Below are 27,578 nucleotides of genomic sequence, written 5' to 3'. Positions count from 1 at the left end.
TATCACAATAACAATTATTCAGAAATGATGAACAAAGTCCGTTTCTGTATTTGTATATTATTATTACCACCTCCTCCAAATATAATCTGTTTTATTGGATAATCGAGACTAGTTTATTTCTGGCGTTCATGTTTAATACTCAGAGTGTATCGGAGGCCATATCATTGATCCATGTAAAAAAACAAATGACCTTCAAAATCTGAACAGTGGATGTCCTTTAACTCTCGTATATTTCTGAAATCCACCATTTTCACAAATAAGAGGTCATTGACCACAAAATTTTCAAATAAATCCTCAGCTCTGATACAACGTGGAGCCAGTGAGGCTGAGGTGGATCCACTGGGCAACTGACATCCGGGTATTTGCCCGAGCCTATCCGTGTATACAGAATTCCCGCATACACTGGAAGATAACATGATAACAGGTCCACGTTTCCTCGAGAGAACATCCCTCACATGTTCATGTGTACAGTCCCGTTTCTTGGCGTTATTGTCTGACATGGTTTCACCTGAGATATCAGGCAGCCTGGGAGGCTTCCAGTTTTTTCCAAATCGGAAACGTTAATGAAAACTTTAAGATCAATGAGGCTTGCCACAGCTTCTGTCACAACAAACCTTGGCATTTGCTGGGCCTTTTTGCCCCCAGAAACATACCGCAGCACAGCGCAACTCCCCGACCACGGGGAAGACGATACAGACGCAGACATCAGCATCATCATCAAAAACGCTGAAAGCAAATTCTGGGTATTATGACATAATTGGCTTATGGTTTGGGGGAGACACCGACTGCGGAGGGAATAGCTATACCCACATTCCACTTCTTGGTGTATTACCTACATTGTAATCTTTCGTAAATGCGCATGGTAGCTTCATGTTGGGAACTGGTTTCAAAGACGCACTGAGATGGGAATTTTCAGATGTTTAACGACATCTTTCAGCCGTACCGTGCCTGGATGTACCACAATTGGGCAGGGAATATCCAGGTCGTGGTTCGAATCCAGACAATTTTCAGTAGGGCCAAGCACACCGGCCACGTCGAAATGGAATCGATAGCCAAAGCACTACTACTACTAATGAGTTAGTGACTATGGTTTGAATGTTTTGTTATTTAGCGCCGCAATATTCCAGCTATATGACGGCGAGTTTGGACCAAAAATCCAGTGATTGACATGATGAGCATCGATCCTCGTAATTGGGATACGATGACATGCATCAACCAAGTCAACGAGCTTGACCACCCGGTCCCGTTAGTCTCCTCTTACGAAAGCAAAGTCGCCATTTACGGCCAGAATTACTTGCTGAATTTCTATTCTACGCCGGATCTTCACGGGTCGAGTATGGTTTGAGGCCGCGGTAACAATTCCAGCACCAGATCTGCTATAGACACCAGAAACTGGCTTCAAACATTGTACCCTTTTGGCTAATGGAACCCTGGCCTCAAGAACTATATCCATTTAAAATTAATATATTGAACAAAAGAAAGTGGATCATAAATGTTTTTGGGGAAGTTTTTTTTATTAAATTGTGTGCGCAGTCGTCAGTAAGAAATAAATATCACTAAAAATTATCCCTAACCCTTTTTTCATAATAGATGCTTAAACCTGTTTAAGGAATTACGAAGAAGATCACAATGTCGTATGTTATTGTACCCATTTACCTATAACTGACGGACTAAAAAACTTTGGAGGAATATTTTTACAATTACCAAAACCTACTTGCAGTCAACATGCGATTCCAGGGGTCCTTGGTCGTAAATAGTACTACACACACTCAGCGAGCGGTATGAATCATGAAAAATTACCCCTGCCATGTGTATGATAACAAAATTCCAATGTCAGGACACATTCCCTTCTATCCTCATCCGACCGCTTAGATGTACAGATGAATCAAGAGAGACCACAGAAGTGACAGCATCGTACACATATGGATGCTTGACTACTGTTCTGGAACCATGCAGCTCTTGGAGACCACGATCTCGGAAACATTCCCTGCATACCCTCTGAAACGTGCACCCAGCTCAGACTATATGCTCCAGCGTACCCGGGGTCAGCAGGTGCAAGCTGTTGTAAGAAAGACAAACGACTGTCAAAACATCATTGAACCATATACAGCTCGTGAAAGGCGATATCACGTGATGTCGGCAGACGACACGGTCGGCCATGTTGAAATGTTCTGTACTTTCATTGCACCTGGAGTTGTTCCACCGGAACTGCCCGCGTGCGATGACTGGCATGCGTACTGCATACTGAATACTGTCAGCACAATAGCAGTATCAACACAGTGTGACATGAGACATTTAGGCCATTTGAACTTGAAAAGCATTGATGTCCGTTTGACATGCTGGTGTAAGACAATGGCCATTTTCACGTGGTAATTTTAGTGTATAAATTCTAAAACATTTGGTCTTTGAAATGAAGATGAAATTTGATTTTTGTTTTTTAAATTGTCTGATGCTATATGATTTTTGTATGAGACTTTTGCTTCAACTGCAAAAACCAGATAGTTTATCAAATATAACTTTAAGGTTATTTTTTTCAGCATCTTGCAACAATGTATTTTGGGATGCCAGTCTGACGCAAAATAATAATTTCTGGCATTTGGGTGGAATTTATTCAACAATTGGTCGGTCCCCAGTACTGGGTAACATCCTAGTGAAACAGATCGCGAATGATGGGAATCGAAACCATATAAACCAAATAAACCATAAAAACCAAATAAACCATATAAACCGAATAAACCATATAAACCAAATAAACCAAATAAATCAAATAAACCAAATAAATTTTAAAAAACGAATAAACTATATAAACCAAATAAACCATATAAACCATATAAATCAAATAAACCATATAAACCAAATAAACCATATAAACAGAATAAATCAAATAAACCAAATAAACCATATAAACCAATGTCAACATAACCTGCCTGTAACATCAGTCAACATAACCTTCCTACTCATTGTCAACATAACCTGCCTGTAACATCAGTAAACATAACCTTCCTACTCAATGTCAACATAACCTGCCTGTAACATCAGTAAACATAACCTTCCTACTCAATGTCAACATAACCTGCCTGTAAGATCAGTAAACATAACCTTCCAACTCATTGTCAACATAACCTACCTGTAACATCAGTCAACATAACCTTCCTACTCAATGTCAACATAACCTACCTGTAACATCAGTCAACATAACCTTCCTACTCAATGTCAACATAACCTGCCTGTAACATCGGTCAACATAACCTTCCTACTCAATGTCAACATAACCTGCCTGTAACATCTGTCAACATAACCTTCCTACTCAATGTCAACATAACCTGCCTGTAACATCGGTCAACATAACCTTCCCACTCAGTGTCAACATAACCTGCCTTTACCATCAGTCAACATAACCTGCCTGTAACATCAGTCAACATAACCTGCCTCTACCATCAGTCAACATAACCTGCCTTTACCATCAGTCAACATAACCTGCCTTTACCATCAGTCAACATAACCTGCCTGTAACATCAGTCAACATAACCCTCCTGTAACATCAGTCAACATAACTTGTCTTTTACACCAGTCAACATAACTTGTCTTAACATCAGTCAATATAACCTGCCTGCTCACCAGTCAACACAACCTGCCTTTAACACCAGTCAACATAACATGCCTTTAACATCAGTCAACATAACTTGTCTTTTACATCAGTCAACATAACCTGCCTTAACATCAGTCAACATAACCTGCCTACCCAGTCAACATAACTTGTCTTTTACATCAGTCAACATAACCTGCCTAAACAGCAGTCAATATAACCTACCTACTCAGTCAACATAACCAGCCTTAACATTAGTCAACATAACCTGCCTACTCAGCAGTCAACATAACCTGCCTTAACATCAGTCAACATAACCTGCCTTAACATCAGTCAACATAACCTGCTTTAACATCAGTCAACATAACCTGCCTACTCAGTCAACATAACCTCAGTTGACTGATGTTACAGGCAGGCTATGTTGACTGTTGATAGGGAGGCTATTTTGGCTGGTGAGTTGGGAGGCTATGTTGACTGGTGTTAATCAGTCAACATAGCCTGCCTACTCATCAGTCAACATAACCTGCCTACTCAGTCAACATAGCTTGCCTTAACATCAGTCAACATGACATCCCTACATCAGTCAACATAACCTGCCTTAACATCAGTCAACATAACCTGCCGTAACATCAGTTAATATAAACTGCCTGTAACATCAGTCAAAATAACCTGCCTATAACATCAGCCAACATAGCCTGCCTTAACATCAGCCAACATAGCCTGCCTTAACATCAGTCAACATAATCTGCCTTAACATCAGTCAACATAATCTGCCTTAACATCAGTCAACCTAGCCCGCCTTAACATCATTCAACATATCCCGCCTTAACATCAGTCAACATAGCCCGCCTTAACATCAACATTAGATTTAAATGTCTACCTGCCGGGATTAACTGATGATTCGTCAGAAGAGATTAACGGCCTATTCACCTATCGGAATTATCTGCCTATTCACCAGTCGGGATTAAGGGCCTGAGCAGATATACACAGTTATACGTAAGTGTAGTGCCTATTTGAAGGCTATCTTCTCGCCAGTCGAAGTTTGCGTAAACACACGAAAGTTAGGATAAACAGACATGCAAGAAATATAACAACAAACAAGGACTTATCTAAATATGACGCAATATCTCACACCTCAACCACATCCTCGATAAAGTTACGGCTTAACATTGCTCTTAATTAAAGCGACAAGGCTTCAAACGCTATTCAGCGGGACGAGTGAAAACGTGAACCACATGGACTGAAATTGTGCGCTGGAACTCGGGATTTCTGCTTCCGTGGGCGGGACTACTTTGTTTACATTCAGCACGTGCTAGACGGCGCGAGAGCACACTGAGTGATCAGGTTATGTCACTGCGCATTCCGCCATGATGTTTTGCAGGTGCAAACATGGCTAAGGTGTTGGCGAGGAAAGTTTCACCGCTCATTCATAAAGTCCTCCGCAGTCGAGTGGCATATCTAATCATCACGGAGCTACGGGTCTGGGGGTTTCAATTATTGCGGCTGAAACATGCCGTTCCGTACACAAACAGTCTTATCTTCTACGATGAAAGCGAGGTGTTTAGATACAAGTTCCCCTGATCATATACAGGAGCATAGTTGTTCGGGGTCTCCTGTTAACGTGTTTAGTCTCTGACATTGTAGCTGATCTTGAAACGAGATTGAGACATGGCGATGAGCAATAATTGCTTGAAACGGTGCACCAGGCTAGATTTCCCCCTGTCAGAGAAATAACATGCAAAAAATTTAATTCATATGTGAAATTCTCCTTTTTTTATTACGAAGAGAAAGAATACCGTCACCTGTATTAGAAGTAATCTGCCGAGACTCCAAATCTATTTGTATGTTGTTGTTTTTTTTATATTTTAAGGCCTCACTCACTCAGATAAACCAATGATTGATGTTGTGATCAACTTCCCTCACCGTCGGGGTACGATGACACGCAATCAACCAAATGACCTACCCCGACCCGATACATTAAGTCGGTTTTGACGACCAACGTGGGTTGCTGGGTTGCCGGGGACAGTCACATGATCAACCTTGCCGGAGGTGAGGTGTTGTTTAACGCCGCGTCCAACATTGTTGCACATATTTAGCGACGTGCATGCATGTGCGAAGGTGTGGCTGCTTGTACTAGTTCGGCTCTCATACTAGAGACGGTCATGGCACAGAAAGTAGCAGAGCTGCCATTGTGATGGCTTCCTTGAAACTTGACACCGACATCACGCGACAGATCGCGCGAGAACATACGAGACAGCACAACGTATGAACCGCGACAACAGGAGAGGCGTCAGTGTGAAGCGTCAGGTGCAGAAGATGTCTCTTCGAAAAAAAGAAAGACGAAAGAGCGTCTTACACTCGACAGAAGGGATTTTGAGTTAATCAGATGCCAGTAGTAACCGACATCCTTCATGCATATTAATGCTCACGTTTCTTGTACCCGACTTCGCGTTTAGTCAGCTACATAATAACACTAAGATTTGGCTAATAATCGGGTAAAACGCTGACCCTGCGTAGTTCGAATGAAACATAAAAGAATTAAGCTGGCATGACACTGGAATAACCTTTGAATCTGTTTGGTCAAAAAAAGATTAATGTTAACTGATAGCCTTCATATTCAGCACTTTAGCTGTGTCTTTATTTCAGTTCATTGGGGTATGGATATAGTCTAACATCTAGTCTCTAAAATGAACATATCGTACAGAAAAAAACAGCTGTTCAGTTATCTTAATAAAAATATAATAAAAGGGAGCCCAGTGACTCTCTTCATTTTCAGATACTACAGTAATCTAGACTTGCTAAACATTTTAGACTTGCATGGGCTGTATTTGATATTTATTTGTATCAGGGTCTGTAAGACAGACTAGTGTGGATAGAAACCCCTGTATAAATCTGTGTAACAATCCTCGTCTCAAAATAAAAGGTAATACGTTTACTGGTATATCTACAGTCAAAATATAATAAATTTCAAAACCCAGCCGGTCATCAGAGGACGGCTTAACACTATTGCTTCACCGTCGGACACTGGTGGCTTTTCGCTGAGTTGCGTTTCTTGGGCACGCCTGAAATATATGATTGTCGGTTCGAATCGCAATTCTCTACGATTTTGCTTCTACGTTTGTCAGCACCAGACTCGTGCCCTAGGTTTTCCATTAAGTGGTAAACGTCTCAGACCTGCTTCTCCTCGGGCTTTCCTCCCACATTAACCTGACACGCCGTGATATAACTGGAATCACTCACTCGGTCACTGCTTCTCCGTCTTTGATAATGTATGAACTTCAATGCGATATGTATATGATTCATCTTAACATAAAATTTGTCTGTTATAAAAAATGTCTAGGTGTTTCAGTATTTCTACTGGCCTAATGACGTAGTTTGCTTTGGCGCCGCTTTTAACTGCATTTGAATAATATCAGGAAGTGTCTGTTTGATGCTGGTTGTGTGCGTTTATCACTTGTATGGTACTGAGAGAACATGAGTCATAACCGGTGCAAATTTGTAATTCGAACCCACGATCAGCTCATCCTGGTTTAGCTAAGGGATGCAACTCTGCACAGTGTAAATAAACACATTGAACGATAAGGCCTATTTTGTTAGTTTACAAATTGTTTGGCCTTAAATTCAAAGTAAGCGAATGAAAAAATATTTTTAAAAAACAACTTCTAAATAACTTACCAATAATGTATGACCAATAAAATATAAAATGTTTGACTCAAGTTTCAGGAAAATCTGTCATCTTTGTATACACCAATATGAATAAAACAATGTGGCCTTGGGGGACTTTCACTCTAGTGTACTTTCAGCAATCATCACTTTACAATAGGTAATCATTTCACCCCCAACCTTAATAATTACATCTCGAATGTCCTGACATCTCGAAGTTACAACACGCTATGTTCAAGACCACGGGGTTCGACTGTAGTTTACACGTTGTGGTACGACACATAACTTTATCTGAATTACTTTTTTGTAATATCAGTTGTTTCCTTGTGTCTGTGTGTTTTGTAAACCAACAAATAAAGTATAAAGACCTAAGTCTTTCTTGATTGTGTCAGGAGATAGTTATATCTCAATATCTGTCTCCTGAATCAGACCGCCTCCGTGGTCTAGTGGTAGAGCGTCCGCCCGGAGAGCGGAAGGTCCGGGGTTGGATCCCCGGCCGCGTCATACCAAAAGACGTTAAAAGATGGTATTTGTTGTTACCCTGTCTGGCGCTCGGCATTAAGGGGCTAAAACAGGGACTGGTCGGCTCGGAGTCAGTATACTGTGTCTGAGTGGGGTGTTCATGTTAAACTGCGGCATGGTATCTCAGTGAGCTAGCACTATAAATCGGCATCAGTCCGGACTAGTACAAGCAGCCGCACAAACACACACACGTACATGCACGTCGCTATATAAGTGCAATAATCTTGGACGCGACGTTAAACCCCATCTCACCTCACCTCCTGGATCACATCAAAGGTTACATTGAAAGACTTGGAACCTTTTTACTGTTTGTATATTTCTTATGAAGTATTCATTCATTATTTTCATCCTACATTCAACATAAAATGATCATCAAACCCAAATTGTCATAAAACCAGTTTTTAATCTATCATTTAAACTCAAGTTACAGACATCTGTCAGAAATGCCGTGTAAATCATTGTCCATGTATTTTTATCAATATCACCTCGCTGCGGCGCTAGTTACACAGCATACAGTTACGTTTTTCAAGTCTACAGATAGAACCGTTGACAAGACTGGAAGCCGTCTCTATCTCAAATATAATCGTATTTATATAAATCTCAGACATATATATTTTTTTCGTAAAACTCACGAAAACACTTTATTTAATAACTTTATTTGAACAATGTTAGAGTTAGAACTTCGTTGTTGCTTGTTTGTTTGTTTGTTAAAGATTATGTGGGACATCATTTTTAGTTTATGATGATAAAACATGTAAAATGAAGACAGCTCCAGTCTAGGTTAATGACATGCTCGATATGCTTGGAACGTGGATCGGTTTCTGCAAGTTGTTTACCATCTTCACTGACCATGGCACCGAAATGTATATTTAGACATTTGGATGATTGCTTTCGTTACCGTGACAAACGCACGCCATGTATATTTCAACTTGTCTATTACATAACCCCTGCAGCTGTTCAGCCCACCTTTTTCCCACAGATACCTAATTTTCAATTTCAAAACAGCTCAAAAAACATTTCAAACGGAGCCAAGTTGATTCGGATTTTCGTTTACAAAATCTCCCAAAAATCCCCCTTCATTTAGCTCTCCTTAACACCATTGCCCTGTGTCTGAAACCGTGGGGAATTTCTAATCCGTAGCCTATCCCATAATGCCTACTTCCGTGTCCGGAGGCAGGTCGGAAGTGATATTTATGTCTACGGCGGATAGACGAACAATCGGAATGACGTAGACGACCCGAAAGTTGAGTACCTCGGGCCTTTTTTACAAACAATCTCGAAATTGAAACTTTGTGAGGAAAATTGAAACATACTACCTACTTAAAGATATTGTTTAAAATAAAATGTATGTTTATGATAAGGGTATCGTGTTTTGAAGTTTATTTATAGAATAGTTTATTTTACCACATCAGCTCTATTTCATACTTTAATGTAACACTTTATTTTTCGAACATTGTACCTCACTGAGAAAGTTTCTGTTTATCAATATCGGAATTAGGTGTTGCAAAAAAAGTCATTTTTCTTCGTATCAAAATTGGAAAATACACTGCTTCGTTTTACCAAATCTCGGACAAAATTTTAATAAGATTTGAAACACAATGCTTATAGTCCTCAAGTTTAGCAGTATTTTAGAAATGATCAAACTTGTTAGAAACTGTCGTATAGGCTATCAAATGCGTTAATTAATATAATACCCTAGTGTAAAGGAAATCCTTCATACAATACGCCAAAAAGGCTCGTTTCTTAAGATTTCAGGGGAGTTTATTAATATATTTGAACATGAGCGTGTCTGTGTGGGAACATCGTTATGTATGTGTGGATATCATTATGAATTTGTGAACATAGCTACTAATATATGGATATCGCTATGAATGCGGGAATATAGCTATGAATTCACAATGAATGCGTGGATACCACTACAAATGCGTGGATATAGATACGAATGCTTATATAGCTACACTAATGTGGGAATATCGCCACTTTAATATGGGAATATCGCTACACTACTGAGGGAATATCGCTTCACTAATGTGGGAATATCGATACGAATGTGGGGATATCGATACTAATGTGGGGATATCGAAAAGAATGTGGGGATAGCGATACTAATGTGGGGATATCGATACGAATGTCGGGATATCGATACGAATGTGGGGATAGCGATACTAATGTGGGAATATCGCTTCACTTATGTGGGAATATGGATACGAATGTGGGGATATCAATACTAATATGGGGATATCGATACGAATGTGGGGATAGCGATACTAATGTGGGGATATCGATACGAATGTGGGGATAGCGATACTAATGTTGGAATATCGCTTCACTAATGTGGGAATATCGATACGAATGTGGGGATAGCGATACTAATGTGGGAATATTGCTTCACTAATGTGGGAATATCGATACGAGTGTGGGGATATCGATACGAATGTGGGGATATCGATACGAATGTGGTTCTCTCTGAAGGCAGTAGTATACAGGCCAGGAGAACCTATCGGTTGTGACCAGCAACAGTTGAAGTCTGGCATCTTCCTACCCGAAGTGTGCAAACCTACTTCATGCACAAACACAGTGATACATGCAGTTACGCATATTTTCAAGTCAACCGTAAGCCATTTTCAAAGTTAATTATCATTTTTTTAAAGTTACTGCCGAAGGAATTCCATAAACATATTTTTTCCATACATTTGAATTTCGATACTGCAGCGTGCTCGGAGACGTGATAACCAGACAATACTTCACTACGGCTTAACTGTTTACACGAAATATATGACATAATACATCCTGCTCTGATATGGAAGCTGCACATCATCTTCAAACGAGAAACGACCCAAGCAGAAAACTGCACAATTGTAGTATTTCAATTTAAACCTCAAAGCAAAGGCAATCTGATATCTTTGTCTACGAGCAAGTCTCGCGACAGGTCGTCTCGTACGCGCTACGCGTGACCTCCCGAGATCTTATCAGAAAGAGGCCGGAACTTGTTCTTTCATATCCTGTTTTCTTCTTGCCATCATGTTTGTCTTAAGAAATAGGCAAATGTATTTTTTATGAGTTAAGGATTATGAAATATTTCTTTTGAAGTAATGTTTCAATTAAATCAACTTTTTCCTGTAATGTTTCAATTAAATCTTTTTTTCCTTTAATGTAATCACGATTAGGCGTAGCCGCGTCGTCTAAGGCTGCAACTCGCTGTACAACTTCCATTGACGTGCCAGAAAACTATCATCGTTGGTTCGAATCCCAGATTTTGTTCATCGGTTTGTCAGCGCCATGCCCGTGCTCGGTGAATTCACCAAAGTGTTAAGAGTCTAAGACCTGGATCACTTAGGGCTTTCCTTCCACAGTATATAATATATACCGTGATATATCTGAAATAATGTTGAAGGCGGCGTTAAACCCAATTAACTTACACGCATATAAAATGCGTTATTTGAGTGTTCTGAAACATGTGTATGTTCGTTTTCTCATAAGCCTGTGAATAGAAATATCTTCATCTTAAATTAAGATATAATCGATATATCTCGGGCAAAAAAAATATACACTTGAAAATAGGATTTGACCAAAAAATAGGAATTTAATCCAAACGTTACTGGGCTGTAAACAGTCGTCCAACACTGGAAACTTATGGTCCAAAACACAACTAATTGTTGTTTCACTTGATGTCAATCGAGTGTGCATCCAGGATGGACGTGTACGTTGGAAACGAATTTTGAAAACGACCCACTCTTTTAAAAATCATAGATTTCATTATCCTTGCTGTTAAAACTAAGCGCTTCATTACCACGAAGTAAATCAAAATTAGCTTCGTCCTAAAACAGTTTTCGTTGTCGCGCGTTTAAAAGATTTTTGGTGCAGGTGCGCGTGCAAATGGGTCTTTAATGTCGGGAGGCGGGACAAGCAACTTTGGGGAGGGGGACACCGTTAGAAGTCTGGGGCCATCAAAGTTAATGTCCCCGCCACGTACTCCCACAAGCCGTCGTAATGCATTTTCTGCATATGCACTTAAAATTCGGAATGGTTTTTTTGTAGCGAATATGGATCCTAAATTTGAAGGACGTATCATTAGCGTAGCAAAAAAGCATAAACAAGTGTACATAATCTCATTCCCGGTTTTCTAAATATTTAAACTGATATATGTGTTTTTCACTGTTTCCGTACGTTTACTGACAATAATGTTGTCTTTTTATAAATAAATGATACATAAATGGAAGCTATACAAGGACTGCTTTTAAAATATTGTAATCGCACGTGGTATTTATTACTATAATTTGTGAATCCTCTGTGGAAAAACGAATTAGGATTTAAATCCTTTACTCTTCTAAAACATCAATTAAAACCAATTACATTACAAAAATGAGTTATAAAACATCTAAGTATATGTATGTATATTTCAGTTTAATTATTTCTCACGGGTCAGATGTTACAGTTTCTTGCATTCAATATTTGTACTGTGCTCTGTTACTTTCGTGTCTAAAATCGCCTGAAAAATATTTTGAAAAGCGACCCAACGCTCACTCTCCTTAAATCTGAATTTGACGTGCTTGGATCATGTTTCAAGGGGAAACGTGTGCATATCAATTTCAAGTGAAATACACATCATCTTAACTTGTAGTTTTCATCACGTAATCAGCTTCATCAAGTTTGGCCAAAAAATGACGCAATAAACGATAATCATGTGATAATTAGGCCTAAAAGCCCGTTCCGTGGGACATAGTCTGGTTCAACATGTGAGGAAAATAGATTCATATCTTGGTGTAATTATGAAACACTGTTGCTTCGCCACCAAAACTAATTAGATTAGAAATAAGGCTATCTCAGTCGTGGGCCACCGTAATAGTTGGCGCTTTTATGTTGTAAAAGTTGATAGAGCTTCGAGGGATATGAACATGCCCTTGGGGGATATGTATTCCCTAGTGGAGCAAACCCGATACGGCTTGTATATTGCTTGATGACGAGAACATGGACATTAAACGCTCAGTGCAAACTTTATAAATGAAGAAATATGCGAACGTGGGATATTTTCATTACATGTTAAACACTTGAAACGTGTAGCATTCACCACAGTCCTGTCTTTGAGACATTTTGTACTTCTCTCGGGAGAGGGATGGGAATAATGGCATTTGGAAACAAATTTAGTGAAATACTTACACGAACGTAATACTATCTTTATTATCCATCACTTCCATGGTCCAGTGGATAGTGTCTGTTTCGAGACCGAAATTTCAGTGGTTCGATCCCCGTTGGCATCAAACCAAAAGACGATTTCAACGTTTTTTGGTATGATGCGACCGGGGATCAAACCACTGAAATTAGGTGGTACTTGTTGTTGCCCTTCCTGGCGTTGCGACGTCATTACTCTTTTGGCTTCGTGAACATTACGTCAACTATTGTATTTGCACGACGTCAATAATAAAGTAGAGTGCGTGAGATCTCTATGACGTGTGCCTCGTAGGGTGTGTTATCATCTCGCTTATCTTGAACCACAGGAATACTAAAAAACAATTATTACAGAATAGGAAGCTGAATATGCAGTGTCACGGGTAGAAGACAACACACTTACATCACTGACGTCACAGTTGAATGCATCTGACGTCATCTGTTTACACAAAACATGTTTCTTGTGTGGAATAATGCACCGGGGAGTATGTGAGGTGAGGTGAAATGGGGTTTAACGTCTCGTCCAAGATTATTGCACTTATATAGCGACGTGCCTGTGTGTGTGTTTGTGTGTATGTTGGGAGGGGGGCTAATTGTAATAGTCCGGGCTGATGCCGATTTATAGTGTTAGCATACTGAGAAACCATGCCGCAGTTAAACATGTATTAACAGTATACTGACTCCGAGCCGACCAGTCCTTGTTTTAGCCCCTTAATGCCGAGCGCCAGACAGGACAACAAACAGTACCATCTTTTAACGTCTTTTGGTATGACGCGGCCGGGGATCGAACCCCCGACCTTCCGCTCTCCGGGCGGACGCTCTACCACTAGACCACGGAGGCGGTCCCCGCAGATTTTGTAGTTTATGGGACATTGTGGTATACCTATACTTCATATACTCCACCCTTAAATAATAAATTGCCATAGCAACCGGACGGCGTGGAACGTTGCTCTTAATGTCAATCACTGGATTGTCTAGCTCAAATTCGATTATTTACGGGCCGACGTGATATAGCTGGAATATTGTTGACTAGGGCATAAAAACAACAAGCAACAAACTTATAAGACAAAGTTTGTACATGTAGATTTCTGTCATTGGGAATGCGAAACTTGCTCCACATCGACTGTGACTGAATGACACAGAAGAAAATTACGATTTCTTCAATGGCTTCAATGTCTTTGGCTACATGGAAAAACATTGGTTATAACATTTCAGTAAAAATAATAATTAGACAACACATTGTAAGTGGATGCCCAGCCTTGGCACAAACACAATATCTTAAGCGACATGGTGGAGTGGCTCGATCCTTTTATTACTGTCTTCGCCATGCATGTGGTTTTGACACAGAGGTCCATCCATGGTCCGACCCAGAAAATATAGGGGGCGTCATGGAAAATGGTAAATTCAAAATTCTTTGGAATTGTCCCGTGTGCAGCCTCAGACCTACCCAGGCCAACAAACTTGATATATCAAATGAAATCATTTATATCATTGAAGTTGTCTGTCCTTTTTGTCACTAATGTGACAAGATTCAGGAAAACATGGCAAATATGATGATCTCGTTTTCGAAATGTCACGCTTGCATCCCAAGTACCAATTTGTCTGATGTACAATGTATATTCCATATTGACAAATTTAACTTAACGACAGTGTAAACAAACATATAGTCCCGGAAATAAAGTTCTGTAGCGGGTGAAATGGGAATAATTCTATGTTAAGGAACGCTCGGGTAATGGGAACCCCCAAGTCTCTTTAAAACCTAGATCGGAGTATAGGCTGCTTGAGCTGAAAAGGGGATGAGTATAGGCTGCTAGAGCTGAAATGTGGATGAGTATAGGCTGCTAGAGCTGAAAAGGGGATGAGTATAGGCTGCTAGAGCTGAAAAGGGGATGAGTATAGGCTGCTAGAGCTGAAAAGGGTTGGAGTATAGGTTACTATAGCTGAAAAGCGGGTGAGTATAGGCTGCTAGAGAGGAAAATGGGGTGGGTATAGGCTGCTAGAGAGGAAAAATGGGGTGGGTATAGGCTGTTATAGCTGAAAAGGGTTGGAGTATAGGCTGCTATAGCTGAAAGGGGGGGGGGGGGGTGTATAGGCTGCTAGAGAGGAAAAGGGGGTGGGTATAGGCTGTTATAGCTGAAAAGGGTTGGAGTATAGGCTGCTATAGCTGAAAGGGGGGGGGGTGTATAGGCTGCTAGAGAGGAAAAGGGGGTGGGTATAGGCTGTTATAGCTGAAAAGGGTTGGAGTATAGGCTGCTATAGCTGAAAGGGGGGGTGTATAGGCTGCTAGAGAGGAAAAGGGGGTGAGTATAGGCTGCTATAGCTGAAAAGGGTTTGAGTATAGACTGCTAGAGTGGAATAGGGGGTGGGTATTGGTTGCCACAGCTGAAAAGGGGGTGGGTATAGACTGCTAGAGAGGAAAAGGGTTTGAGTATAGACTGCTAGAGAGGAAAAGGGGGTGGGTATTGGTTGCCACAGCTGAAAAGGGGGTGGGTATAGACTGCTAGAGAGGAAAAGGGTTTGAGTATAGACTGCTAGAGAGGAAAAGGGGGTGGGTATTGGTTGCCACAGCTGAAAAGGGGGTGGGTATAGACTGCTAGAGAGGAAAAGGGTTTGAGTATAGACTGCTAGAGAGGAAAAGGGGGTGGGTATTGGTTGCCACAGCTGAAAAGGGGGTGGGTATAGGCTGCTAGAGAGGAAAAGGGCGTGAGTATAGACTTCTTGAGCTGCAAGGGGGTGGGTATAGGCCGCTAGAGAGGAAAAGGGGGTGGGTATTGGCTGCTAGATCTGAAAAGGGGGTGAGTATAGACTGCTTGGGCTGAAAAGGGGATGGGCATTGGCTGCTAGAGAGGAAAAAGGGGTGAGTATAGGCTGCTATAGCTGAAAAGAGGATGGGTATTGGCTGCTAGGGCTGGGAAGGGGATGCAAGTGGAAAGGGGGTGAATGTTTTGTCAAATATATGGTCTAGGGTCTGTAAGAGAGACAAAAAAAATCATTCCCCGAGTTTTGAAAACCGTCAGCCTTCTGCCTGGAGTTGATGTAGAACTATATGCTTGATATTTATCAGTTTACATTTTCTAAGTCTGTTTACCATAGTAACAGCCTCATCATTGTTTTATCCGTGAGAAAGTTTGATGTCGATTTAGAAAATAAAAACTTTGCAAGATCTGGCTTTAGATGTACGTTGAAAGCTGGAACGGGTGAAACACAAGAGCAGGGGTGAAAGAAATTATTCCTCAAGGAATTACTGTATAAACGAGAAATGAAATACACAATTATATTCAAGTCGGCGAGCTGACATATCCATGATCTGTACCCGTCAACCTGCGATAGGTCCATGTGTTGATGGCCTGGAACATACACACGCCATTTACATGGAGTTAACGGGCATGTGTGTTGGAGTTGGTGCGTTTGGTGTGTTGAATGCTCTTTCACGAAAGGTTTTTAAGTTTCAAGTTCTTTGCGTGCGGATGTTTGTTTTGTTTGTTTTGTTTGTTTGTTTGTTTTTAACGCTGCACTCAGCAATAGTCCAGCTATATGACGGCGGTCTGTAAATAATCGAGTCTGGACCATACAATCCAGTGATTGATATCATGAGCATTGATCCACGCAATTTGGATCGATGACATGCATCAACCAAGTCACCGAGCCTGACCACCCGATCCCGTTAGTCGCCTCTTACGACAAGCATAGTCGCCTTTTACAGCAAGCATGGATCAGTGAAGACCTATTCTACCCCGGATCTTCACGGGTCGTGTGCGGATGTTTTTTTCCTTGTTCTTTCATATGAGAAAAATACTTTGTTTCTGGTTTTTTTTATTCATCTTTTCCAAATACGGCGTTACTCTTTTCTGTTTATGTTAAGTATGGTATTAAGGTGAATTAATTAAGAATTGAAAAAGAAATAAAGTTGCTGTTTAAGTTTTTAGCACAAATTTATCAGCAGGTGGTTGTTATCATTAAAAGATACACAACAGTAGCATGCACTCAATGACAGTAATTAAAAATAATCATGATAATTGTTATGATAATTATGATTACATTTTACAAGCAAACGTTTCACAATTGAACGATAGTATCCATTTTGTTCTTCCCATGAAAATATTGTAATATATTAATATTACTACATCAATATAAAAATGTTCTATAAATAGTATTTGCCTTCTCTGTCCCAAATGCAATATGCGAAGGATAAAAAAAAAATACCCAAACATTTATTTTTTAAATTTGTATATGCCAAAGTTCGTGTTTCAGTATATGGGAATATTTGTGTGTTTTTCTTTTTTAGAAAGGAAGAAACACACAAACATTGTTCTATTTGTTTTCAATAAGTTTCATGAACAATCTCTGTGCACGAAATAGGAACTCAATCATACAGCGGTCTGGACATACGTAATGGAACATGAGCGCTGAACGGGGTCACCGTAGCATAAATAGTCTTTTTGTGTTGGTAAATTCTCGACGGAAATCGGTCTTCATTCGGGGCTCCGCCCCTACACGTGGAAATACAATGTCGGGAAATAAAACAATACCACTCCGGAGGAATATGTAAAAGTTGGATCGGAAAAATCCCGCCTTGAGGCCAAGCTGACGCCAGTGCCACTTGAACAAACATAAGCACTAGCGACCTCTAGCGGCCCTCATTGTCTCAGGGCGATGAGATATGCATGGATATCTAAAGGACGCGCTGAATCGTACGTGTCAAACAAGGGATTTCTTTGTGTGAGATCTATTGCCTTGGTACTTATATGTACATGAAATAGATAGATGAAAGAATAAAGCGACTGCAAGAAACAAAGACGGGCGTCTTTGCGAAAGGTGTGATGAGAGGGTGATATTTGAAATTTGGCAACCCGTTTCCGTATCAGGAGTTCCCGTTCGGACAAACAAATTTAGGAAACGGAATAAGATTTTTGGCTAAACATATGTTGCTAACGACGAAGCATTATTTTCAAGATCTGTTTGTTTATGATAACAGGTTAGGAAAATATTCGTATACGTTCTGGTTATTTTGTTACGCATAAAACACAACGATATACAAACAGTATATAAAGTCACTTTTGAATGTCAGCTATCATGAGCTGTGTTGGTATAATCAGGAGTGTAGAGTTTCTAGTACAGTGAACTACGGTTATAACGAACTCAAAAGGACCACTTATTTAAGTTCGTTATAATCGTAGTTCGTTATAAGCATACATACAACAACTGTCCCGCATGGGCTTGAAATCAACAACCAATGAACAATCTGTAGATATTTAAATTCCAAATGAGGAGAGGCGGTCGGGTAGCCTAGTGGTTAAAGCGTTCGCTCGTCACGCCGAAGACCTGGGTTCGATTCCCGTCATTGGTACAATGTGTGAAACCCATTTCTGGTGTCCCCAGCCATGATATTGCTTAAAGCGACGTAAAACCATACTCACTCACTCACTCACTCACTCACTCAAATAACGATATCGTACTAGCGAGTCCTTGATGCAGGCGTGGTGCATACAATGGTTCATGACATGAATGAACTGGAATAGGTATGGTACTGACAAACCAAGGATCTGAACTCACTGTCGGCGGATCCTTTTATGAGTAAGGGGCATAACTCTGCATAACAATTCCAGCGCACTAGACGCCTGGGACAACAGTTCCCCAAGTCCAGCGAGTGCGACAATAAAACTGTCACTGTGGCGGAAAGTGACGCCATCGTCGTGAGAAAGAACCCAGGTAAGGAGCCAATAGAACATTCCGCTACATACACCCTATTATCCAGAATAACAAGATCCAGATAAACGAGATCACGCTATAACCGGCACCTATTTTTTTTAGGCATATTGATAAGAAAACATGAATCTGCTTTGGTGTACGAGGGGTCCGTGAGGTCATGAATATTTTCATGTTTAACAGCAGAATATCTGATATGTAGTTCTTCACAACCTTATATAAAACACTCATCTACTGACAGGAGTGGATGCTGAATGCTTGTCAGTCACTCGGTGACGGATACCTCGCGTGTTTACTTCTACCTCCGCCAGTTGAGTAGGAATACAAAACATGATGCAGCATTAAAGGCGCGCCCTTAATCATCCGCTCAGGGTGTTTTGTTTTTTTTGTGCGAGTCTACTTTAATAACGCATTGACCTAAAAAACACACAAAAAATGATCATCGTATTGTGGCACGTCAAAGGGTAGCAACGTTTATCACCGAGCTTTGGTGCCGTAGACGTTTGGACCATTCGTGGCCCCTCTTAGGCAATTGGGATTTGTTTGTAACCACAAAAACTTAATGCAAAGGGACTACAGTAAACTACGGTTATAACGAACACGCTTATAACGAACTGACGGATATAACGAACTTACTTTTGTGGTCTCGACTATATACTGTAGTTATGCTCTATATATGCTTATAACGAACTACGGTTATAACGAATTAAAATTTGTAGTCCCTTTGAGTTCGTTATAACCGTATTATATTTAGTCTTAGCTCAAGAATAAAACTTTGTTTGTTTAAACTGAAATCGAGTTTGGTCTTGTGTTTATTGCCTTGAACTATGGAGAGTCATCGGTGGTACATTTGTAAATGAATGAGACACAGTGCCCTGAAACCATTAGCCAATCAAACTGATGCTTGCACGGCACTAGTTTCCAACTGCCCGTACAGCCCGTAACTGTCATTCGGAGTACCCCGAGGTTGCATGATTAGAAAACACATTCCGTATGGCACTTTCCCGATCTGATTAGCGACGCTCTTATTGGTCGTATGGGTGAGTAAGTGAGTTAAAATTTTACCTCGCATCGGTATTATTTCGGCCATATAGCGACGAGAACAAGTTTAAATATATGTACATTACCTTACTTCAGAATACAGAAATCTGGCGCGTTTGCTAAAACTTCTTATCTAACTAAAACACATTACAAAAACAACAACGCACATTACGTGACTGCAAATCGACCCTCCCTAAATAAGTCTGAACACGTCATCAAATCAAAGCGTTAGCGACCGCCTCCGTGGTCTAGTGGTAGAGGGTCCACCCGGAGAGCGAAAGGTCCGGGGTTCGATCACAGGCCGCGTCATAGCAAAAGACGTTAAAAATATGGTACTTGTTGTTACCCTGCCTGGCGCTCGGAATTAAGGGGGTAAAACAAGGACTGGTCGGTCAGTGTACTGTGTCTGAGTGAGGTATTCATGTTAAACTGCGGCATGTCTGGCACTATAAAATAGGCATTTGTCCGGACTAGCGCAAACCCTCACACACACACACACACACACACACACACACACACACACACACACACACACACACACACACACACACACTAACACACACACACACACACACACACACACACACACACACTAACACACTAACACACACACACTAACACACACACACTAACACACTAACACACACACACTAACACACACACTAACACACACTAACACACTAACACTAACACTAACACACTAACACTAACACACACTAACACTTGAATGCACGTCGCTACATACGGGCAATAATCTTGGGCACTACGTTAAACCTCCTTTCTCCTCACCTTTGCGGTAGCGACAGGTGTGTCCGAAACAAACACGCCCGAACATGCATTTTCTGCTGCGCAAGGACCATGCGCAGTGAGTGACAGCTATGTACAACTGTCAGCCCCGCGGTTATGTTGCTGCCTGTCATAACAGCATCCCAGCCTCGGCTGCAGATAGCCTTCGCAGTCAAAATAGATCGCTTAACCTCGTGATGAAATATGGCGAAAACAGCCCACCGTACACAACACAGGTGCTTGTCCAACCTTGAGAGCTGTTGCCATGTTCAAGTGGTATTACGCTTGTTTTGAAATGAAAGACTTTTATAAAGCTGTCGCTATAATTTCTGCAAACTTGAGACTTAATTTGGAAAATAATTGCAATATTTCTGTAATGAAAAATTATATTATCGAACTTGAAAACTTTTGGCTGCGTCACTCATAATATCAGGTCACTCGGTGAAACAAACATTTTATTTGACAAGAAAAACTTCCTATCCATTTTCTGACTGATCACCCCCTGAAAACCAAAGTGTTATTGAGACACACTGAATATTCAGGCACAAAGTGACACCGAATTTGTTTATTCAAGTAAATATCGTATTTCGTCACTAAATGCATAATAAAATTGTATGTCCATGTAGACGAAAGTTACTGTAAGTTTTTAGCATTAAGTTCATAATTTATATCATAAGTATTTTATTTATGCAATAACCGGATCTATATTGTAGTCAGTACAACCTTTCTCCCTGCACTGGGGCTGTCGGGTCGCCTAGTGGTTAAAGCGTTCGCTCGTCACACCGAAGACCCGGGTTCGATTCCCGACCTGGGTACAATATGTGAAGCCCATTTCTGGTGTCCCCAGCCGTCATATTGCTTTAAATATATTATTGCTAAAAGCGGCGTAAAACCATACTCACTCACTCACTTCTACCTGCACCTAGACACATTCTTCAGGCGCTCATTAGACCATATCAATAACGTCGCTGTTCTTCGTCCTCGCCCAACTATTATATTTGTCGACACTGTACATGTTGATTGCCCATAGATTATGAAATATTTGATAACCAAAACAAAACAATTATATATTTGTGACATGTTAGGTTGGAAGATGGCAGAACCTGTTTAAAAAATGCCAGTGATCCGAGATACACTTTCCCTTCTCCCTGGAGTGTTCCGAATGCTTAAAAAATCCCAGTAATGAAGGTGTCAATCAGTAACGCCCATTAAATTCAACTGAAATCAAGCAAATCTCCTATTCATTCAGTCTAATTTCTTTTCTAACAATGTTTCAAATTATAACCCTTTTTGATAGGGTGTGTTGTTTTTTTTACATTATTATTATCATTATTATTATCATCATCATCATCATCATCATTATTATTATTAAAATAAAAATACATCAAAGAGGGTTTGGGTGAACCTGGCAAGGTCAGACTGGTTAGGCTCATCACCAGCTCAGGGCCCTTGCCCTCTCAAAACGCAGCCCAGACAGCGGATGGGACTTCTTCACGGAAGCGCTGCCTATTCGAACCCACCCAGAACCTTTTCGGTGTATGTGAAGACTCCCCAACACTGCAGCCTTCTGCATTACCCAGATTGTCAGAAGGGCTATATTCCTGGTAGCAAACCCGGGTACTCTCCCAATGTCGGTCAACGGATTGGGAGGTACCAAACCTAAGGCACCGAGAACAAAGGGGAGTCGGACAACTTGGTACTTGGGATGCAACCGTGACATTTCTTGTGAGTGAGTTGGGTTTTTAACGCCGCTGTTAACATTATTCCAGTTATATGGCAGCGTGTCAGCTTAATGTGCGAGGAAAGCCCGAAGTGATGCAGGTCTTAGATGTTTACCATTTCGGTGAAACCCACGAGCACAGGTATGGTGCTGACAAACCTAGAAACATAATCGGGGCGAACCGGGATTCGAACCCACAATTATAGGTTTCTGGCGTGCCCAAGGGACGCAACTCTGCACAGCGAATCGCGGCGCCTCAGACGACTGGGACACCCTTGCCCACGTGAATTAGTAGTAGTAGTAGTAGTAGTAGTAGTAGTAGTAGTAGTCGACTATTCATTTTGCCGGAAACGCATTAAAAAATCCCAGAAGCATATGCTTGGCGTAAGTGTCGACTAGTATGGACAAGGATTGTGCCGGGATGGCGTGATGCTCATGATATCGACCACTGGTTTGTTTACAGGCCGCCGGGGTATAACAGGATACTACTGACTGTGGTGTAAAACAATAAACAAACAAACAAATCATGTCAAACAACTGCTGGGAGAACTGGCACGTGAGGGGATCACGTGACTAAACATGTATGTCTGTATGTCGAAGCAGACACGTCATGACAGGCACGGCGAGATAGCGTCTAATCTTGCAGGTAATCCCAACCTACCGTTACGTGCGTAAATAACTCACATTTTCTCGAACATAGCGTATTCGTCACGAAAGAAGTGACATCGCATATCCTTACAGACGTCTGTTCAGTACATTCCATGTAATTTCCAGCAATTTGATGTCCAACGGGGGGGGGGGTGGAGTGTGAGGTCGTCACTGACACACACGCGTGCGCACGCACGCACGCACGCACACACACATACTCTTAATACTGGTTGACAACACACTCACACGCTCACACAAACAGACACACACACACACACACACAGACAGACACACGAACACCACACACAGACATACGGCAGACAGACACACACAGATACACACACTCACACACACTCACTCTGTCACACACACACGCACACGCGCACACACGCACATATATAGATACTCACACACCTCACTCCGTGTTCAAAATACTGGATTTGTCTCTGATCTGTGTTCAGAATTACAAGAACCGAAAATGATTTCTCTAATGTTTTACTCTTTCACTTTTAACCTGACCACGATATTCGTGTTTCATATGTGTTGTATAAGTGGCAACAATTAAAACCCCAACTGAGGATTGTTCCTGTATCAAAAGCCTTACCTGCCATCTAACTGTAGCAAGTTTACCGCAACACTGTACACAAACTGAACGTGTTACGGATTTCTAGAAAGTTGTCACAACACGTCTCGTTCTGTCCTTACGTTTGTGCAATATCTTCTGCTTCCTTTGTTGGTGCGTTTTCTGTTGGTGTGTATTTTGTTGGTGTGTTCTTTTGGTGGTGTGTTTTATGTTGGTGTGTATTTTTTTGTTTTATGTCTCAGTCAGCAAGACGGACTGTACATAATACAGTCAACAAACAGACAAACCAGTGAGTGATATCATGAGCAACGTCGCCCGCCGTCGGGGTACGATTGCCTCGTACGACAATCATATTTTCCTGGAGACCAATACGACGACATGCATCAACCAAGTCAGCGAGCCTCACCACCCGAAGACCAATTCTAACCCGGATCTTCACGTTTCTGATTTATTTGTTGACAAGTTTGTTTTCACTGATTTTATTTCTGAATCTAATACAACAAGACTTAAATGCCAATGTAAGATGACGTTAGATCACGCTAGACCACATGAGACCACGTTTGTAAGTGGTCTTAAATCCAGACCGACCGCGTCAACACTGGTAATCCAGGCCTCGTTAATCAAGACACACTCGTTTCTGAGCATGCTCCAGCACAGCGGGGTGAGGTGAAATGGGGTTTAACGTCGCGTCCAAGATTATTGCACTTATATAGCGACGTGCATGTACGTGTGTGTGTTTGTGTGGCTGCTTGTACTAGTCCGAACTGATGCCGATTTATAGTGCTTGCTCACTGAGATACCATGCCGCAGTTTGACATAAATACCCCACTCAGACACAGTATACTGACTCCGAGCCGACCAGTCCTTATTTTAGCCCCTTAATGCCGCGCCCCAGACAGGGTAACAACAAGTGCCATCTTTTAACGTCTTTTGGTATGACGCGGCCGGGGATCGAACCCCGGACCTTCCGCTCTCCGGGCAGACGCTCTACCACTAGACCACGGAGGCGGTCCCAACACAGTTGAATTTGTTAATATCTGCATATGCTGCATGCATGTTCCAGTGCATATATGTGGTGCATTATCACGTACACCCCACGTATGATAAACCTTGCGACGTCTTCATACATACTTCAAACACATAGTTTTACTGAAGCCATCACACTACACCATAAACAATTTCAACCAAAGATTTGCCGAAAAATGACCCGATCGGTTTTTCATACAAACATGCAGGTGCATGGATTAAAGTATTACGTACCAAAATACTAATTGAACGAATAACCGTTAAAACATACGGTTTTCATTTTCTCTGGCGCAGGTGTCTCGTTGGGTTCCAGCGTGTTTATTTGTATATCGATGCAGAAGAGGTGTGATTAAGCATACCGCGGATTATCTCTTATTACTAAAATCTCCATTCTAGCACGTGCGATTTCCTTTCTCAAACCATTTCTAAGGAATTCCTTCATCTGCAGTACTTTTCCCATCTCTGTTATCAATTAAAAGCCCTTAAACGAACACCTGTGCGAAAACGCATGAAAATATGAAATCAATTTTCAAATATTATTTCAGCATGCGAACACAAGAAATATGGTTGTGATTTAAACAAGTTATGTAATGTTTTGCTTTTCGCATTATTCCCTCGTATTTTGGCGTTTTTAAAACGTTCGACTGGTTTCCATAAACTGTTTATCTACATGTTGTGTACCTAATGAATTGTGTAAAATATTATTCCGTTATTTAAAGTTGGATCCTTCATAAATAAGGGGGCGTAGGGTCGAAGACATGGAGATGCGCCGTACATAGTTATGCCCCTTAATCATTCCAGGATCAGCTGGTCGTCGGTTTAAACCCCGGTTAACATCCTTGGTTTGTCAGCACCATATACCCGTGGGTTTCACACTATTTGGTAATATCACGCCCATCACATCAGTGTTCCGATCCGCGTTAAACTCGACTCACTCACTAAGCCAATGATGTCCACTGTCAGAGTGACCCATAGCCCAATAATTTACCTCCCCCCATCCCCCCCCCCCCCCCCACCCCCCTCCCTCATCCCATCATCCCATCCGATAAAGTTCAACGTTAGTAATTTCTATAATATATAAATAATTATAGGTGTGTGTGTGTGGGGGGGGGGGGGGGGGTACTAACAGTGATACTAACACTCTCTCATACACACACTTACATACATAGTATAATAAATACTTTGTATAATAAGCATCCATTCTCCGGAGATATTAAAAGCTTCACTTTGTAGCGTGCAAAATGAATACGTCAAAGCTTCAGATATTCATACCCGGAATTTACTTGAAAGGAAACAAAATTAAAAAGACTGACACAACGTCGCGCTGCCGCATTGCCGCCCTTTGGTAAAGAAAAAAACAAAAATATTATTCGAGGATATCATGTTTTAGTGAAGTCAGTCATTGTTCAGCTTGGTTTTGTGCAGGCGACAATGTCCCTTTCAGGATTCCATATATAAGTTAACCCTCTGTATACGTCTATTGATGACACCAGGTGTTCGCGAGACTTGAGAACGTATCCTTTCCTGCCGCTAGCACTCGTCGTGAGTGATTGTCAAGGTTACTCACTCAGCAGGCCCTTGAACATATTTTTATCTTTTCTCTCTGAAGTTTGGAATATTATATTTTTCAAATGAAACGATTCCATAAATGCACAAGTAACCCTATTGATATGAAAAGTACATGTTTCAATTAATGCTTGTACAGCGAAACCTCATTAAGCCATGAAGCCATCGAACGTTAATACGTCGGGTTATCCTGAGTTCGGGCCTCGACACGAGTTGTGCTGCGCGACGAGGTAACATTGTCCTAGACAGAACAGAACTTTATTACCAAGCTTTCTTTAACGCTGATTTTTCTACAGTAACTATTAAAAGGATTGCTAAATTTATAAATATTTGGCTTGTTGCGATACTGACTTGATAAGTACAATAGTCTGTGGTTATTGAGATGAGTACAATGTGAGGCTGCATGACATTCATTCTCTATTTCATCAAGGTGACATCAACTGCATTTCCTTTCTGTAGGTGGGGTACAGTTCCATCGTCCAACCTCAATGATGATTGCACGTTCTAATAAGTAATAAATTTATCCATCTGTTTCTAGGTAAAATATGACAGTAAGGTTCCAGTTTCAGCTAAATTTTAAATGCTTTTTACATGGTACCCTAAGATACATCGATGTCAGACAACCATGAGTGAAAGAACTGGTAATCTTGTCGACCATAGATTTGACCAACGATACCAAAGGACAAAACTCATTCAGTTAACTACCCGTGAAGATCCGGGTAGAGAATAGGTCTTCAGCAACCCATGCTTGTCTCCCCCGTGAAGATCCGGGTGGAGAATAGGTCTTCAGCAACCCATGCTTGTCTCCCCCGTGAGGATCCGGGTAGAGAATAGGTCTTCAGCAACCCATGTTTGTCTCCCCCGTGAGGATCCGGGTAGAGAATAGGTCTTCAGCAACCCATGCTTGTCTCCCCGTGAAGATCCGGGTATAGAATAGGTTTTCAGCAACCCATGCTTGTCTCCCCCGTGGGGATCCGGGTAGAGAATAGGTCTTCAGCAACCCATGCTTGTCTCCCCCGTTAGGATCCGGGTAGAGAATAGGTCTTCAGCAACCCATGCTTGTCTCCCCGTGAAGATCCGGGTAGAGAATAGGTCTTCAGCAACCCATGCTTGCCGTATGAGGCGACCATGTTTATCGTGTTTTAGGCGACTAACGGGATCGGTGGGTCAGGCTCGCTGACGTGTTTTATGCATGTCATCGTATTCCAGTTGAGTGGACCGATGCTCATGAAGCCAGTCACTGGATCGTCTGGTCCAGACTCGATTATTTACAGACCGCCGTCATATAGCTGGACTATTGCTGAGTGCGACGTTAAACAACATACCAACAAACAAACAAAACATTCAGCAAACAATAATTGTAGCCAGTGGAACTAAAACTAGATTCGACACACGATATCCATTAATTCCCCCGATGAGTGAGTGAGTGAGTGAGTGAGTTGGGTTTAACGCCGCTTTTCACAGTTTTCCAGTTATAGCAAGGCGTGTCAGCTTTATGTGGGAGGAAAGCCCGAAGTGATGCAGGTCTCAGACGTTAACCACTTCGGTGAAACCCACGAGCATGG

At 41.3% G+C, this 27,578-nt stretch overlaps 1 protein-coding gene across 1 annotated transcript in view; it reads left to right on the top strand.

The window, feature by feature from the left end:
* Nucleotides 1-20,668, top strand: part of LOC139464664 (uncharacterized) — a 52,249-nt gene extending 31,581 nt beyond the window's left edge. The window contains exons 3-4 of the mRNA XM_071246185.1: nt 18,544-18,646; nt 20,610-20,668. Of these exons, the coding sequence (XP_071102286.1) occupies nt 18,544-18,646; nt 20,610-20,668 (162 nt within the window). The remainder of the gene's footprint in view (nt 1-18,543; nt 18,647-20,609) is intronic.
* Nucleotides 20,669-27,578: the final 6,910 nt, after the last annotated feature.

The sequence above is a fragment of the Haliotis cracherodii genome, unplaced genomic scaffold, assembly GCF_022045235.1.
Source record: "Haliotis cracherodii isolate W230 unplaced genomic scaffold, xgHalCrac1.p SCAF_17, whole genome shotgun sequence".
Lineage (NCBI taxonomy): Eukaryota > Metazoa > Mollusca > Gastropoda > Lepetellida > Haliotidae > Haliotis > Haliotis cracherodii.
Note: the sequence above shows the minus strand (reverse complement) of the source record. Positions and strands in the feature narration are given on the sequence as shown.